At 40.5% G+C, this 18,815-nt stretch overlaps 1 protein-coding gene across 1 annotated transcript; it reads right to left on the bottom strand.

Annotated features, from left to right (window-relative positions):
- Positions 1 to 11,162: 11,162 nt before the first annotated feature.
- LOC134223155 (uncharacterized) lies at positions 11,163 to 12,990 on the bottom strand. The gene is given in 3 exon segments (XM_062702294.1): positions 11,163 to 11,364; positions 11,366 to 12,784; positions 12,847 to 12,990. Coding segments are annotated over 2 exon segments (1,257 nt in total). The 5' UTR covers positions 12,421 to 12,784; positions 12,847 to 12,990.
- Between the last annotated feature and the right edge of the window lie 5,825 nt (positions 12,991 to 18,815).

Below are 18,815 nucleotides of genomic sequence, written 5' to 3'. Positions count from 1 at the left end.
CATTAGTCTGGATCTCGCTAATTCGGAATTTTTCGGATTAAAAAATATCAACACCCATTTTAAGGGGCCCCACACACGCTCCGACGTGTTGAACAACTTTTAATCCGCCCCCAGGAGATTTGGTTCGGTCGGAGCCAAGTCGGACTAGAGGCCTGAATAAGAGAAACGCGGATAGAAAATATGACTCTGCCAACACTGCATTCAATCTTCTTCATCAAAGAACAACACATAAAAAGAAAGAAATGGTTTATGTAGATAAAATCTAACAATTCTCTATTTTATGTGTCCACATCACAGAACAATAGAATCCAATAAATAATGGAATTTCATTTCATAATCTACAAATGAGTTGCATATATTTTGGCAAACTAATGTAAAATACATTTAATTTTGTTTATTGAAAAATGGCATAAAATCGAATTCGGCCGTTTTCAGTATTTGAGCCAACATTTTGGCTGCTTGACAGGTCTCCTGCTCGATTGGCTGCTGTTTTTTGACGGTTCGATTGGCGGCACATACCTATCCGCGTTTCTCTTATTCAGGCCTCTTTTTTTTTTTTACGAGGGAGAATGCATTTACACACTAACCCAGTACACGTGCATTGTAGTTGCCAAACTACCACACGGAAGTGTACTGGAGTGTCAGACTCGACCATACCGGTAATACCGACTAAACTCCCTTGGGCTCCACCATCGCTTCCCCCAGGAACTACCTCCCAGTACTACTTCTGGGGGATGACAGTACTAAACGTACTCGCTCGTTCTCGCTCACACAGGCACCCGTCCCGTGCGAGACTGACTTGGGTGCTCGCTCTATCGCACCCTCAAACACACCCTACATACTCTGTTGCACCTCTGTCATGCCGTGCGGGTCTAACTTGTGTGCCCACCCTTCTCATGCCATGTGGGTCTAACTTGTATGCCCACCCAAACCCTTGATTCATGCTCATACACTCCATGCTTGCACACACGCTAACGCTCCTATGGGTCTGACTTGTGTGCCCACCCTTCTCATGCCGTGCGGGACTAACTTTTGTGCCCACCCTTCTCATGCCGTGTGGGACTAACTTGTATGCCCATCTTTATCGTACCATGTGAGACTGCTCACCTCTTTCATTCAGTTCGCGCTGACACATACTACTCGAGCCATTCGACCTAACACTCCCTCTGGCATCCCTTGTGGGACTCTTCGCTTAGGTTCCCACTTCTGACATACCATGTGAGTCTGACTCACCTCGTTCATGCCATATGAGACTAGCTCAACACGACTCAACTCATTCCTTTCGTACCATGTGAGACTGACTTGGATGCTCACCCACACTCCTCTGCCACGCCGCGGGGTATCAGTAGTCGTAGGAACCAACATTCCTGCGCTACTCCCAGCGCGGCGTGTGCAGTCCATACATACACCTATTCATTCACCCTTCTGCCATGCTTCGAGGTGGCGATCTCGGTTGCCACCCGCTGCGCCATTACCTCTGCATGGGCAGACCATTCACACACTTCTTCGCGTTCGGCACTTTCGCTCTAACTTACCAATCACAAGTTAGTCATGCTTGTCGATTGTTGCTCGGCGCGCCAGATTCTCTGCAAGCTGCAGGCAATCTGAGTGGTTGCAGTCGAGACTGCGTTCCACTTCTCCACTGCTTGACACATCCTTTGGATAAGATTATCCGGAGTTGTGTCCCGGCCGCAAACGTCTAGCATTGCTCTTCTTTCGACGTCGAAACGAGGACATACGAACAGTATGTGCTCTGCAGTTTCGTCAACACCTGGCCAGTCAGGGCAGACGGGGACCTCCGGACCTCCGCGTGCCCAAACCTGTGGTGGTACTGTCGGAAACAGCCATGGCCTGACAGGAATTGTGTCAGATGGAAGTGAACCTCCCCATGGGGTCTCCCCACCCAGCTTGATATCTTAGGAATCAGCCGGTGGGTCCACCTACCTTTCGAGGAGTTATCCCACTCGCGCTGCCATCTGGCAACCGAAGTCACCCTGGTACGCTCGCGGGCTCCTCTGGTGCCACGTAGGTCAAAACACTCCTCGTCCTCCCGGATGACCAGCCCGACTAGCATCATACTCGCTATCACGCAGGATGCGTCGCGCGATATCGTGCGGTAGGCCGATATCACCCTGAGACACATCAAGCGGTAGGTGCTCTCCAGTTTCTGCAGGTAACTGGTTACCCCCAGTGCTTTTGCCTAGGACGGGCCGCCGTAGCTAAGAATAGATGCGGCAACGCCTGCCAGTAGCCTACGTCTACTGGTGCACACCTTGGAGCTGTTGGACATCATCCTCGATAATGCCGCCACAGCAGTCGAAGCCTTCTTGCACGCATATTCGACATGGCTACCGAAGGTAAGCTTGTCGTCTATGATGACCCCAAGAATCTTCAGACTCCGCTTTGAAGTGATCGCGACGTCTCCCACGTGTACAACTGCATGTTGTGCCGACTTAAGCCCCAAACGCAATACAACGGAACGGCGACGGAAACGGAAAATTTGACAGTTAGCCCATATATTTTCTGTCAAATTTGCCGTTTCCGTCGCCGTTCCGTTGTATTGCGTTTGGGGCTTTACGGTTGCTGACGATAACCACCTCCGTCTTATGTTGAACAAGCTCAAGGCCTCTCGCACTCATCCAGTCCGCCACAGTGCTGATCGCGTGTTCTGAGGTTAGCTCTACTTCGGGGATTGACTCCCCGTAGACCTCTAGGGTTACATCGTCAGCAAAGCCGACGATCTTCACACCAGGAGGGAACTTTAGCTTCAGAACCCCGTCATACATCAGGTTCCATAGTACCGGGCCAAGGATTGACCCTTGCGGGACTCCTGCGGCAGTAGGAACACTTTTCTGACCGGCATCGGTCTCGTATAGCAGCACACGGTTCTGGAAGTAGTTTTCCAAGATCCGGTACAGTCCCACCGGCAGGCTAAGCCGGTGTAACGAGAGCGCGATGGCATCCCAGCTTGCGCTGTTGAATGCGTTCTTCACGTCCAGTGTCACCAACGCACAGTATCGAATTCCTCGCCTTTTCCGTTGGATCGCTACCTCTGCAGTCTTGAGGACTGAATTGATAGCGGCCACCGTGGACTTACCCTTCCGAAAACCAAACTGGTTACTCGACAGGCCATCCGTACCCTCTGCGTACGGGGTGAGCCTGTTGAGGATGATCCTCTCGAGCAGTTTACCCGTCGTGTCGATAAGGCAAATTGGTCTGTACGCCGATGGGTCACCCGGAGGCTTCCCGGCCTTCGGCAGCAGTACCAACTTCTGCCTTTTCCATCTCTCAGGGAAACAACACTCATCCAGGCATATCTGCATAGCTAGCCTGAACATGTTCGGGTTCGCTATGATCGCTGCCTTAAGTGCACTGTTTGGAACTCCATCGGGGCCTGGAGCTTTGTTCATCGCAAGGGTGTTAGCCACTGCGAGTAACTCTTCGTTCGTCACCGGAGCCACCATTTCGGCCACACTCCCAGCGCCTTGCAGCGCAGGAGGAGGCCAGGGACTTGTGGCTCGGGACGGGAAGAGTACTTCGATAATTCTCGCCAACCGGTCCGGTGACCGTTCGGGGGGTGAAGAGCCCCCTTTGGTCTTTGCCATCACGATCCTATAGGCGTCACCCCACGGATTCGCATTGGCACCCTCGCACAGGTTGTCGAAGCACGCTCTCTTGCTGCTCTTGATGGCCTTGTTAAGGGCCAGTCTCGCAGCTTGAAACACTTCCCGGCGGACCGCTCTTTCCTTCTCGGTGCGGGCTCGTTGCGTCCTACGTCTAGCCTTGAGGCAGGCTGATCGTAGGGCTGCAATTTCGGCACTCCACCAGTATACCGGGCGTCTGCCATTTCTTGGCAGGGCTTTCCTCGGCATAGTAGCGTCGCACGCGCGTGATAGGACAGCTATCAGCGCATCCCCGCTTAGACTGTCGGTGTTGGCCTCCAGTCCCAGGGCCGCGCTGAAAACTTCGCTGTCGAAGTGATCGGACTTCCACCCACGGACCTGACAAGGATCACCCGCCCTCGGACGCTGCACACCATAGTTGATCTTGAAGCGAATTGCTAGGTGATCACTATGGGTGTAGCCCTCGTCTACCCTCCAGTCCAGGTCCGAGACCAGACTGGGGCTGACAAACGTTACATCTATCCATGACTCGGCCCCATTCCTACGGAATGTGCTACTGGCTCCGTCATTGACAAGCACTGCGTCGAGTTTTGCAAGTGCCTCAAGTAACGCTTGTCCCCTCTGATTGGTGCAGTGGCTGCCCCATTCCACTGCCCAAGCATTAAAGTCTCCCGCTATAACGAACGGGCTCCGACCTACTAGGTCGGCCGATAGCCTGTCGATCATCTGGTTGAACTGTTCCATTGGCCACCTTGGTGGGGCGTAGCAGATACAATAGAACACCCCATTGATCTTGGCTATCGCGACACCCTCCGCGGAGGAGTGTACAACCTCTTGAACGGGGTACCTTCCCGTTGTGCAGATTGCCGCCGACCTAGACCCGTCCGCCACCCAGTTGCCATTGCCGGCAGGGACGTTGTACGGGTCGGACAGGAGGGCGACATCGATCCTCGACTCCGAGACCGCCTGCCACAGCAGTTGCTGGGCAGGTGCACAGTATTCAGATTCAGCTGTGTTACTTGCACGGCTTTTTCTGATTGGCTTCTCCGAAGGGACACGCAGGCCCGCCCATAGCATGGTTCCGGGCCTGCTTCTTACTGGCGCAGATAAGGCACCTAGGTGCCTTGTCGCATTCCTGTGCCTTGTGTCCCTCCTCGCCGCAGCGACGACACATCTTGCTTCGGTCTGGGCCCTTGCAGTCATAAGACTTGTGCCCGGACTTTATTCAGGCCTCTAAGTCGGACCATCTGTGGACAAGTTGTACGACTGTCGGACGGACGGTTTCAAAGTTGCAAAGTTGGTCGGATGAAATCAAAACAGTTTGATTTTGCTCAGACTTGTGGTGGGCGGAGTCAAATCACAGGTCAAATGTTGTACAACCAAGTTGCATTGTGTGTGGTGTTGTTGTACAACATTGTTGCTTTCAATTCTTCTGGTGGAATATCCAGGAGCAGAAAGTGATTTTTGCGATAATACAGAAAATAAGATAGTTTGCGATAATAATAATAATAATAATAATAATATTATAATAGAATAATAAAATAATAATAAGATAATTTTTTTTTGTTAAATATCTTGGCTGTGCATATGCACAGCATATGTTTCGAAATGGACAAATTGATATGAAATTTGCGAAAAAGAATCCACGTGTCTTGGAGGGACTCGAACCCTCAACCTCCTACTCTCTAGATAGGCGTGAAAACCCCTACACAACAAGACCACTTAAAGGTCACGTTTGCGGAAAAGCCATCAGAATCCGAGTACCAACCTCCACCGCGGTTAGCTCTCTTTTTTGCAAATTGAATATCTTTCGGATGCTTGATTTGTCCAATCTCTACATGCGCTTTACTATTGTATATCCACAGCCAAGCGAGTGCACATTGTTTATTAAACGAGAGGATCGCACTCCATGCCCCCCCAGTAACTGTCTGGGCGGGACGGTATAGAATGCGAATTCAATCGCACTCTGCTGTGCCAAAGGCTTGCTTGGCTAAAGCATTTGATGAGTTTGATTGCCTTTAACGTAAGCGGTCGCGTGTACTCAGACGACTAATGACGGTGAAAGACCGACACTTGATTACAATTAATTGCATATTATTCGGCAACTCGGCCGTACGAAAACCATTTTTTTGTTAAATATCTTGGCTGTGCATATGCACAGCATATGTTTCGAAATGGACAAATTGATATGAAATTTGCGAAAAAGAATCCACGTGTCTTGGAGGGACTCGAACCCTCAACCTCCTACTCTCTAGATAGGCGTGATAACCCCTACACAACAGCGAGTGCACATTGTTTATTAAACGAGAGGATCGCACTCCATGCCCCCCAGTACCCCAGAGATTGGACAAATCAAGCATCCGAAAGATATTCAATTTGCAAAAAAGAGAGCTAACCGCTAACCGCTTGGCTGTGGATATACAATAGTAAAGCGCATGTAGAGATTGGACAAATCAAGCATCCGAAAGATATTCAATTTGCAAAAAAAGAGAGCTAACCGCGGTGGAGGTTGGTACTCGGATTCTGATGGCTTTTCCGCAAACGTGACCTTTAAGTGGTCTTGTTGTGTAGGGGTTATCACGCCTATCTAGAGAGTAGGAGGTTGAGGGTTCGAGTCCCTCCAAGACACGTGGATTCTTTTTCGCAAATTTCATATCAATTTGTCCATTTCGAAACATATGCTGTGCATATGCACAGCCAAGATATTTAACAAAAAAATGGTTTTCGTACGGCCGAGTTGCCGAATAATATGCAATTAAATTAATAAGATAATATTAGACCTGTGTGCCGTCGCGCCACGCCGCCGGTAATTTTTTTGCCCCGCTGCCGTATGAAAATTTACCATGCCGCTTGGCACTACGTCCCTGGTTATACAGCGTATGCTCAGTCAAACATTTTTTTTCTAAAACCGCCTGATTATTTAATTATTCAAAAAATGTCCCATATTTATCTTCGGGATTTTATGGAAATGCTCCTATAATGCCAAGAGATATTCCTTGAAGAATTTCAGATTCAGAGATTTTATGAAAAATTCCATATGAACTTCCTTTTAAAAATACCTCCACTTACTAGATTTCACTTGGAACTTGGAAAGTTTTTAGAAAATCCTTCTAGAATGCCTCCATCGCGAAATCCTCCGGTTGTACAACAGTTCAACCGAAATCCCTTTAAGAATTTATATAACGCTTTCAGTGATTTATTTGAGTATTCTTTCTGGAATTCCATAGGAAAGTTTACAGAAGTTTCTTTGGAAATTCCTTAAAAAATTTACCTGAAAGTTTCTTCAGGAACTCATGCGAGGAATTCCTTCGTGAATATCTTCAAGAAATTCTCCAATAGCTGTACCAGGATGTTTTTTAGCATTCCTTCAGATATTGCACAAACATTCCGAAATTTTGAATAAAATTGTAATTTCTGAAGGTATTTATCGGATAAAACCTGAAGAACTTTTCTAGTGAACTCTTAGAGAAATTTTGGAGGAACTACCAGGAGATTTGTTTTTGGGTTTTTTGGCAGGAAATTCTGGGAATGAGTAAGTAATGTTTGTTGAGTTGGAGAAGTAATTTAAAAAGAGTTTTAGGGCATTTTAAGGAAGAACTCCAGAGAGAACTTTTGAAGAACTTATCAGAGGAATTGATTGCGGAATTACTGATAGAGTTTCCGAGGGACCATATCCAAAAAATCCGGGAAAATTTTCGGAAGAATTCACACTTGAACTTTTAAAATAACTTCTAGTGGAATTCATTGACAGATTCCCAGAAAAATTTCTAAAAAAATTTGGAGGTATTTCATATGGAATATACACAGAATGAAAGTGAAAAAACTTTCCAAAAAATCCACAGAACGAATGCGAAAAAACTTTCCAAAAAATACACAGAATGAAAGTGAAGAACTTTCTAGGGAAATACATGGAGGAACTTTCGGAGTAATCTCTTGGAAACTTCCGGAGGAATTCCTGGAGGAACTTCAGGAAGAATTTCTGTGGGAACTTCCGGAGAAATTCTTTTAGGAACTTCCGCATGAAATCCTTGGATAACTTCTGGAGGAATTACGGGAGGAATATCTGGAGGAATTCCGGGAGGAACTTCTGGAGGAATTCCGGGAGGAGCATCTTGATGAACTTCCGTAGGAATTCCTGGAGGAGCTTTCGGAGGAATCCTACGAAGGAATTGGGTTGTTTAGCAAACAAAAATATGAGGTTTTTTATAGTTTAACATAAAGAGCATGCTTTCCTGATCTTCAACATATTTTATTTTGTTTGAAAACCTTTTATTTACATTTTTGTACAGCAAACAATAAGCCATTTCAACCGATAGAATGACACTTACATTCATAGAATGACAGTTGGCCCATGCAGCATAAGAACAAATTTTTAGTCTCATATAAATTTAAAATGCAAATTAAAAATAGTTCCGGGGCTCAAAAAATTCTGAAAATTTGGGGTTAGGCTCAGTTTTTTATGCAGATTCAGAATATGTAGAAACATATATTGCAGTTTGCCTTAAAACATGGATTATCGATGCACTTCGATAATCACACTTTTTTATTGCGTGTACACAGTTGCCGAATTCTTTTTCGCGAATCCTACTAAATAATATTATTTTCTGAAGGAAATAATTATGAAAACTGCACAACTGGCAACCTTGGCCATCATTTAGAAGGAGAAAATGCAAGAAGTTGCAAAATGCGAAAATGTCAGAACAAAAGCACGTGGTTCTCACACCGTTTGCTTTCGTCTGACATTTATCGATGTCAAAATCCATTGTAATCGATAACGTCACACTTTTGGTCACAGTTTGGAACCGTCACACTTTCAAACTGTGTTGTTCGATTTAGTGTGAACAGCGCAATAAAATATCGAAAACAAAAGTGTGCATAAACATTCTCTCGCCATAACAAAAAGGTGGTAGAGAATTAACATTGTTGTTTACAGTTTAGAACCAAATCCAGATGTCGCACATGTTGGGGTAGGGATTCAGTGCTCCGCCTTCTCCCCCTGACTGTACTTCAAGGCAAAATTTTCAAAACGACTTATCTGCTTTTGTAAACAAAAATTCATACGACGATTTGACGAATCTGACAGCTCTCCCAAGCAAACCAACACCACCAATAGGTAGGTGAAGGTTTCCGCTACCTGTCGATGGTGTTGGTTTGCGTGGGAGAGCTATCAGATTCTTTAAATCGTCGTTTGAATCTTTGTTTACAAAAGCAGATAAGTCGTTTTGAAAATTTGGTCTTGACTTGGCTTCATCTTTAGACCTGTGCAGGAGTTCATGAAATTCACTCACCCGATGGATTTTGACATTTGAGCGGGTCGTCTTCTCGAACAAAAGTTCATTTTGCGTTCATTATGCGACCCGCTCAAACGTCATAATTTCTTGGGGGAGTTCATTTTGCATGAGGAAATGCTAATATAAGGCAATCCATGGTGACGTTTGTTTGACATTCATTGAGCGGACTGACATTTCCATTCAAAACATCTGATGGTGACCTTGAGTGTGACATCTGTGTGTTTTGCATCTGATGCAAGAAATTACGATTAATTTCAGTAAAAAATTGCGATTGATTTTGTCCATTACAATAGTAAAAAAAATAGTGTATTGGTAAAGTAAGATGACTTCGAATAGAAGAACAATTAAATACTGGTGCTGTGTGAGTAGTTGTGGCTCGTTCTACGTGGGGAAACAATCCAAAAGTCCACCGTTTTTTCATTGCCCGGAACCGTCAAGATTTGCTACACACCACCTTCGGAACCTTGCCGGAACTCGGCTAAAGGCTTGGAAGAAACGAATTCCAGGAGATTGGCCGGCAAAACCGAAAATATGTGGAAATCATTTTGTATCTGGTGAGTAGATTCCGTTAAAGATATAATCAATATCAAGTATAGGTATTAATTTCCATGATCTTATACCTAGGTAAACCATCTCGACTGACTAACACAACTAGCGTCGATTGGGTACCAAGTATTGATTTGGAAAATGCTAACAGTGAGCTTGAGCATAGTATAAATCATTCTTTGAAGGAATCAACTGCTGAAGCTCAAGCTGTTCCTCACATTTCGTTTGGCACATTCGATGACAGCGGGCATGTGATGGAAACATCAAATCAACATCCGGGGTTTGATGACCTTAAAACGATTGGTAATAATAATATCCAAAAATTAGGTCTAGAAAGGAATAAATGTATAATTTTAATTTTCAGCTGAAATTTTTCCAGAACAACAGTCGTCTGACACAGAGACTGCTTCAGAATCAGAATATTTTCAAAATACCGCCGTTACAAAATGTTTCCCGAAATGTACAACATCTGTTAAAGTACAAGCAACTGCTGTTGTTAGAAGTCATTCTACGCAAACTGACGAAATAGACTTGGGAAAGAAATTAGTGGATGCGGACAAGGAAGTGGAGAAATTGAAGGCTGAATTACGAGGGAAAAATGAAGAAATTGAAGAGTTGCAGAAATCTATCAGAAGAGTCAAAGTTGATTTGCTAACTTTAAGTGAAAGGCCGAATGAATTGAAGTATTATACGGGACTAGACAATTTTAATGTAGTTCTAATGATTTTTAATTCCATAGAACCATTTTTGTTAACTCCGTCAAACTTAACTAAAGAACAAGTCTTTTAATGACTTTACAAAGTTGCAGTTCGACTATTACTTCAAGAGCATCAGTATTTCATACGAGATTTGCCAAACTACCGCGGCTCAATACTTCTGTTCTACAATATATACAATTTACACAGTATTTTCCAATCTAGTACACTGGCCGGCAAGAGATAACTTGAAGAAACATACTCCACAATGTTTCCGGGACGCATTTGATGATAAAATTACTGTAATAATTGATTGTTTTGAAGTCAAGGGACAAAAATCATCACAACCAATAGCAGCCTCAAAACAATGGTCAGAATACAAGAAATCAAGCACGCTGAAGTATTTAATTGCCATAAGTTCAACGGGATATATTATGTTCATATCCAAGGCATATGGAGGACGTTCTTCGGACAAAACAATAACACAAACGTCAGGATTTTTGGATCTCATATCGGAGGGTGATGTTATTATGGCCGATCGTGGGTTTCTAATTGAAGACGATGTTAAGAATAAAAACGCTACTCTAAATATACCTGCATTCCGTAAACAAGGAGGCCAGCTCTCAGCGATAGACGTCGAAAAAACCAGGCAAATCGCGAATGTGCGTATTCATGTCGAGCGTGTAATTGGGGTAATGCGATAAAAATACCAAATTATAAAATAATATGTACCTATGACTCTAATAACGAGAAAACACAACGGTGTAATGACCATGGACATGGTGGTTCATGTATGTGCTATTTTGGTAAACTTGTGCAAACCTATCGTTAACTGATGATAAAAGTGAAACTCGAACTGTTTCGAGCAAAATATCTGTAAATAAATTAGATATTAAGATAAAAAAGCGTTTTATTTCTTAAACATTTTACATTAACAATAACTATAATTGAATACAGCGTGAAGGTGTATTGTTTGCATCTTCAATTGTGAGGTCGTTCATAATACTTTAACCCTTCGTAAAATATTTACCAAGAAGTTCTGGTATAATGACAGCTTTGAAAAATAAAATGGCTTTGGATTTAGCTTCCTGCCAAAACGATTCATTTTTTTCTACTGGAATTAACAAGTTTTCGTTTTTGGTCCAAATATAAAAGTATCCATAACGCGCTTCTGTTAAAGCTATTTGCATCTGAACTTGTGCATAGTACTACATAACCTGGCTTACATTTTGTTAGTCTCAATATAACATTATCTTCGTCCTTGAAGGTGAAGGGACACTTAATTTCAATCGGGATTTTTCCACAGCAAGAGCACAATAAAATTGCATCTGGCGATGCAGCCATTTCCGGATAATCTTTATGTAATATTAGCCCACTGTCGATAACTTTAGCTTCTTTGTGGGATTTTTCCAAAAAGCAAATAAGCTGATTCAATGCAGTTTTCTCCATCTTCTTGCCATATCGTGTTGCTTGAGTAGAAAAATAAGACTCATCAGGATAACATATCGTTTTCAACAGGGAAAGTGAAGGTTTATCGATTTTAGTGGTCAAAACATTCTTTAGAACCGAAGCCGTAACTCTTCCTATGCGTAACAATTTCCATAATTCGCAACTAGACTGAGTACGTGTTTCATTTTCAACTTTTCGTCTACATTCTTCATTGGCATGTTTCTGTATGTGACTGTAAAACGAAAGGGACATAAACCGCAATTGCTCAATGTTTTTTTCTCTATTACTTTCATGGTACAATGTATTCAAAATCAATCCTTTCTCTTCATAGAAAGGATCCAATGTATTTTCTTCACATTTATAACATTCAAATGTGCTGTCACAAAAAGCTTGCATTGCTGTACATTTTACTCCACCGATTTGAAGAACATTCAGCTTAGCTCGAATATCATGTAGCTGTAGCACTGCGACTTTTCCGTAAGCATCGTCAGAAGATTCTCGTGTATAACCAAAGTTGATGTCTTCAAGCGGCATCTGTAAGTTTCCTGCTACACGTTTGCTTGGTCCTCCCCACCTTTGTTCCATATCCGTAACTGCTACGCTTGCTGTCGTCGATGTAGATGATCCAGGAATAGATGACTGGCTTAACAACAGCTGGTGGTGACTCAGACTGGTGAGATAATAAAGAACAGCTCCAACGTGAGAGCAGACTTCACCCATGCCAGCAACGCAGTCACAGTGAGCTGACAATACATCTGAATGATTGATTATTATCCACGGTGTTAAACATGGATCATTTATGCTCATAGAGTGCATCACCTACGAAAATAGATAATCATTAAAACACGTGTAATTATAGAATTCAAAAGCATACATACCTTGGCTCGAACTACGTGTATATCTCCAAATAAAACACCCTCAACAGACTTCACCATTCCGTTTTCGAACCTTAGCTTAGCATCCACCGCTTTGAAGCATCGAAAAGATGATCCGGTGTATGCCGACTGTTTCTTGAGAGCGTAGTCAATGATGGACTCGTATGTCACTGTAGTAGGGAGCTGAGTGTTATCCATTTTCAAGAGATACGGATCCTTGTTTTGAATGATAGTGATCTTATCCATATATCTCTGAAAATGATCTGTAGAAAGTCCCGCAGCATACATGCTAAGCGATGATGTGCCTGAGAATACCGATGATACGCTTAGCGTTGAATGTTTTAGGAACTAAATTATGTAAACCTACCATTACCGTTTATCTGCAGAACTGGCGTTTTTAGCTGTTTGGCCGGAATGTGTTTCTTAGGAGGCATTTTTATGTATTTCAATCCGTTTCAATCTAAAACGCACGATTTCACAATCAAAAAATCGAAAAACTTCAATGTTTGCCTTTCTTGATGTTTATCAACCTGACTTCGGAAAATGACAAGCCGCGAGCTAGCGTTACTAACGAAAACATCCCAAAAAAATATATTGCGGTTTTATGCTTTTCATTTTTAGTTTTCGGTTTTATTTTTAAAAAAAATTTTTTTATGTTTGATTTGTTATGAAACATCCTTATTTGATAATTATTGATAATAAATATTAGAAATGAACATCAACATAAGAGCAAATCAATGCTCCAAAAAATAAAAATACATCTGGTAATTATATTTAGGAGTTTTCAATAATATACGCTAGATTCAAAAGCATGACATCATCACTGTCAGTCCAGTAAGTGAATGTCAAAATTTGTAAACAAAAAGTGATCAGCTGATGCGAAACGTCTCATGGATAGCCTAATAATACTAAGTTGAGCAGCTAACCAAGGAATATAGAGTCATTGAATAAGATGGTGACTATACTTTTAGCAACGCCCAGTGAGAACTTGATATGTTTACGAAGTCGCTAGGGGCCGTCCAGAAACCACGTGGTCATATATGGGGGGAGGGGGGGTTTGGAAAATGACCACGATAAGCCACATGGGGGGAGGGGGGGTGTTGCTCTCGAACCACGTGGTTTTTTTTTACACGAAAAACTTTTGGGGAATAACAATAGCGGTGTAAAAAATACAAATCATCAAAATTTAATGATTTAATCATTAAACGCAAAGCGCATCTTAGGGCCGATGCCCACGTAGCGTCTTTTCAACTCAGTGTTAAAAAGAATTTAGCATTAAGCATCGAGAAAACCCGGTAACGCAACGTCGGTCGCAACGCCGATGCATATCTGAGTTATTTGGCCAACTTAGCTTTAGATCCTATGTCCATAAAAAAAATAAACGAAAAAACAGGTGAGACTGAAACCTCAATTTCCACAAAAAAAATTTGGGAAAGAAAATGAAAAAATATTTTTTAAAAATTCCGCCGCAGATGGTTTTGACATCACGCCGCCGACACTTTTGCATCAGCGGACTACAGCTACAATTTTGAAAACTGTTCATGTTTTTACAATAATTCAAGAAAAATCTTCAAAAGAATTTCTTGTGGATATTCAGGAAAAATCCAGTAAAAAAAATTCCTGTAAAAACTTTGACCTTACTTCATACAATCCTGATAAAGTGCTAGCATTCAGAATGTTTTTTGAACAATTCTCTCTGGAAAATTTTGCTTGTAAATTTTGCTACAAATTGGTCATGAAAAAAACAAAACACGTGTAAATGCCGAAAAAAATTCCATGTGAATTCTGTCTGAAAATTCAAAACAGTCTCGTGGGAAATACATATAATAATAATTTTCGGTGGAAAAAATGTTCATATTTTCATATTTTTTTTACATTCTAATGAATTTCTTCGACAAGTTCTTCCGAATCTTCACCAGAAATTCTTTTTCATTTCCAAAATAAGTTTTACGAACATTTTAGGGAGTGCATTTCAAAATGTTCAGTCTCCAGTTAGCCTTACGAGCAAAGGCGTAGGATTGCCAATCCGGAGATGACGAGTTCGATTCTCGTTCCTGTCTAGGATGTTTTCGGGTTTCAAACATTGTCGACACCCTAGGTATAATGTATCCATCGTACTTGCTACACAAGATATATAATCGTACAATGGCTGGCATTTAAAACTTTCAATTTATAACTGAGGAAATGCTAATAGAATAAACTAAGTTGAAAAGCAGACCAACTTCCAGTTGGAATATAGAGCCATAGAAGAAGAAGAAGACTTCTAATTTTTTCAAGAAAAAATTCTCTGAATTTTCATGAGAAATTAAATAGCCAATGCCACATGAAACACTTTGATATTACCGTTGATTTTTTGTTTTCAAATTTGGAATTTTGAAATGAATTTTTACGCTCTTTGTGAATTCTATCACATTTTTAAATTTTCCAAATATTTTTTATTCGAGGCTTTATTTAGAATTTCCACGGAAGAGGCTATGGATTATCTTCAAAAATACTTTGGTTTTTCAAAGAATAAATCTTTAGAATTCTCAAGGTTCATGTTTTTTAATTTGCACCATAAATTCTTTCAAAATTTCATGGAAATTCATTCTTCTTCGGAAAGTCATTTTGATTTCTTTGTAGGTTCAGCTAAACATTGCTTTTAATCTTTACCATGCAAAGAAGCACAAGAAATGATTTAAAATTTTAAGGAATTTTCACATCAGAAATTCTTTAAAATTTTGATTTAATTTTCTAAGGAATTCCTATTGGAATTGCTTCTAAAGTACAATCTTCACAAGTACTACAAAAGTGCAATTTTTTCGTTATTTCCACTTGTAAAAACATCAGAATATCCTCGGGAAATTCATTATTGGTGTTTTAGATGAACTTTTTTTCGATTTTCTACTGGAAAATCTTAGGAATTTCCATCGGAAATATGTTGATATATTCCAAATAATTTCTTTTGGAAATTAAAAAAACAGCTGAAAATTTCTAAGATTTTTTTTTGAAAAACGAAAAAAAAATCCATTGGAAATTTAGAAGAATTTTCTTTGAAGATTCATTAAAGTTGCCTAGGATTTTGAAAAAAAATCTTTAGAGATTGTGTAAAAAAGTAGGCTGGATTTTTTTTTTCTAATTTATACTGGAAATTCTTCGGAATTTGATGTTTATTGGAATTTTCATCGTAAATATGCATTTCGGATCCTTCTACGGATTCTTCTAGTTCTTCAAAATTTCTACCGAACCTTTTTTAGGAACTCTTCCACAGAATTTCGAAAAAAAAGTCGTTGAAATACTGAAGATTTTTCCGTGGAGACTCCGAAGAATTTCTTCTAAATATTCTGAAACTCCAGAATAATTATTCTTGAAAATTAGGAACAACTGGGACTTTAAAATTAATCCAAGCAATAAATGTAGGCAATTATTTAGGATTAAGAAGCCTAGTTCTTATGATATTGAACAATTAGGCTAATTGATCGAAAAATTCAATAATGCACCTAATTAGAACATTTAGGTGCAATATTAAATTTTTCGATCAATAATGCACAAAATTCTAGTAGTGCGTATGAAAAAGGTTATGACATAGAGAAGTTTGCATTTAAAAAAACAACATGAAATTCTAAATAAAATGCTTTTTAAATTCATAAAAGGGTCTTAGAACTAAGAAGAGTCCTGCGATATGAAAAAAGTGGCAGTATTCAAAAAAAAAAACACTCCAATTCCTAAAACAATCTAGGGTAATAAATAGTGTTATAATAACGATTGAAATTGAATTCCAAAACAAATCTCAAACCTTTCAGGACGGATGGGTCATATATGCGCAGCGTTTAAGATTGTCTATTAAATCACAAAAGAAAGCTAGACCACCATTTTCTTCAGTAAAATTGTTCATCTAGATATTGGTTTTACAGAAAAAAATATGGGAGCTCAAATTTGACTGACCCTGAAAACTCAGTTATCCGAAACCTTGGGAAGATTTCGATTCTAAGAGCATGCAAATGAAGTTGAAATGTTTGAATCATTCTGAACACTCAGATAAGATGGGTCATCCTGAACGTTAAGCCAGTGATTGCTCTCAAGTTCAGCCCACGACTTCTCGGGTGACCAATCATGACAATTGTAATGTCCTCATCATCGGTATGTACCCAATCCGATGAAATAAGTATATGATCCTAATTTCCATTAAAATGAGATCTAAGAGACAAGGTACCCAAAATTATCTTGAGTCAACATCAAGCTGCACAATGACTATTACTTTTTTTGTAGGGCCTTAGAAGCACTGGGTTCACGGACTTGAATGATTAAGTAGTTCAAACATTACGACTTCTAGGACGTTTTTTAAAGTTTTGTATAACCTAAGTCGAGTCAAGTACGAAAGACTGAAGACGACCTCACTGTTGAGGTCGAAATACGTATCTGTCAAGGTACAATCAAGTGGTGGAATTAAATGGGAAGGTACAAACTCGTCTTATGACAAGTAAAGACATTCCATTAAAAAGCTCAACATAATTTTTTTTAACTAAAAAGTCTGTAGTAGCTTGTACAAATAACAATTGTCATATCAACCCAATGGACCTAATGGGATATTATATCATACATCATTAATAATTTGGTTAATTGGATAAATCGAATGATCCGAACTCCAAAATGATAATTGATCTATAATACATTCATTCTTCTATGAGTCGCTTATGAAAGGACCATTGACTGAAGCATATTCGAGATATGGAATAGAAGTTCCACAGAGAAACAGACGTCTCACTTAGAACAAATTGCAATCAAAATCATCGTCACGAAAACATTGTCGCCCAATGCTAAAATCCCGGTGAGTGGCCAAGCGGCAACCAGATGGCGGTAGTGTGCAAACGTCAAACACAAGCAAAATCGATGAAAGCGCCATCGGTGGCCGATTGACCACCTACAAAAGTTAAATAAATCGTTAAAAAGGTGTACGATGGAACATTGTTGAGTGAGACGTCTGTTTCTCTGTGGAAGTTCATTGGGAAATTATTCGAAAGACATCAGAGTGACCGAGAAAATATGTTTAGTATGGCATCATTGGATTCCACGAGTCAATATCAAAATAAAATTTCACAGAAAAATTAGAAATTTTAAGAAATGAGCCAGCTCTAGATTATTTATTAGAGAAAAAATAGAAATTTTCCATAATAGAATTGGAATTTGCCATTAAAGAAATCAAGGTATGAATATTAAATAAACATAGAATTACTGCAAATACAGTGAACTCTCCCTTACTCGATATTGAAGGGACCATCGAGTTAGGGAGGTATCGAGATACGGAATATATTTATATTTGGTTAAATGCCATTCAGCCGAATCGTTTAAATTTGTTTCCTTATAAAGTGTATTGGAGAAGTGAGATGTTCAGAGTGAATAGTGAACAGCGAGATCTGGGAAGTGAGAAATGAGATGTTCGAAATGAGTACAGAGTAGTGAGAAGTGAGTACTGAGAAACGGAAGTGAGTACTGAGAAACAAAAATGAGTATTAATTAAATGAGTGTGATCTGTGCAGTAACATGTGAGTAGTGGGAAGTGAGACATGAGAAGTGAGGAGTGAGAAGTGAGATGTGATAGTTGCAAAGTGAGGATAGTGTGATATGAGTATTTAGATAAACAGAAGCAAGGGGTGAGCAATAAGAGATGATAATTGGGTAGTGAGAAGTGAGATGTTGAGTAGTGAGAAGTTAGTGGAGGGACATAAGACATAAAGAAAGGAAGACACAGAAAGGAAGATGATAAAAAAGAAGGAAACAGAAAAAAAAATCGTTTCTCACTTCTCGTTCCTAGGCTCTCAGTTTTCACTTCTTACTGCTCCCTTCTCACACCTGATTTCCCATTATTTACTTCTTACTTCTCTCTTCTCACCTCCCTCTCCCCACTATTCACTTTTCATTTCGCACTTTTCACTATTCATTTCCCATTTCGTTTCAGTACTACTTCGCACTACAAATGTCACACTTCTAACTTTTTACTTCTCACTTCCCACTATTCATTTATCACTATTCACTTCACACATCTCACTTCTCACTCCATACTTCTCATTTTTCACTTTTCACTTCTCACTTATACCTTCTTATATCTCACTTCTGACTTATCATTTCTCACTTATTACTTTTACTTCTAACATAAAATTTTCCCTTCTTGCTTTTCACTTCTCACTCCTCATTTCTCACTTTTCAAGTCTCACATCTCATTTTTCACTTCTTATAATTTCTTCAACTATCTCACTGCTCACTATAAACTTTTCACTTCTCATTATTCATTCCTCACTTCTCACTTCACACATCTCACTTCGTAATTCTCATTTTTTCCCTTTTCACTTCACTTATCTC

Source organism: Armigeres subalbatus, chromosome 3 (assembly GCF_024139115.2).
Source record: "Armigeres subalbatus isolate Guangzhou_Male chromosome 3, GZ_Asu_2, whole genome shotgun sequence".
Classification (NCBI taxonomy): Eukaryota; Metazoa; Arthropoda; class Insecta; order Diptera; family Culicidae; genus Armigeres; species Armigeres subalbatus.
Note: the sequence above shows the minus strand (reverse complement) of the source record. Positions and strands in the feature narration are given on the sequence as shown.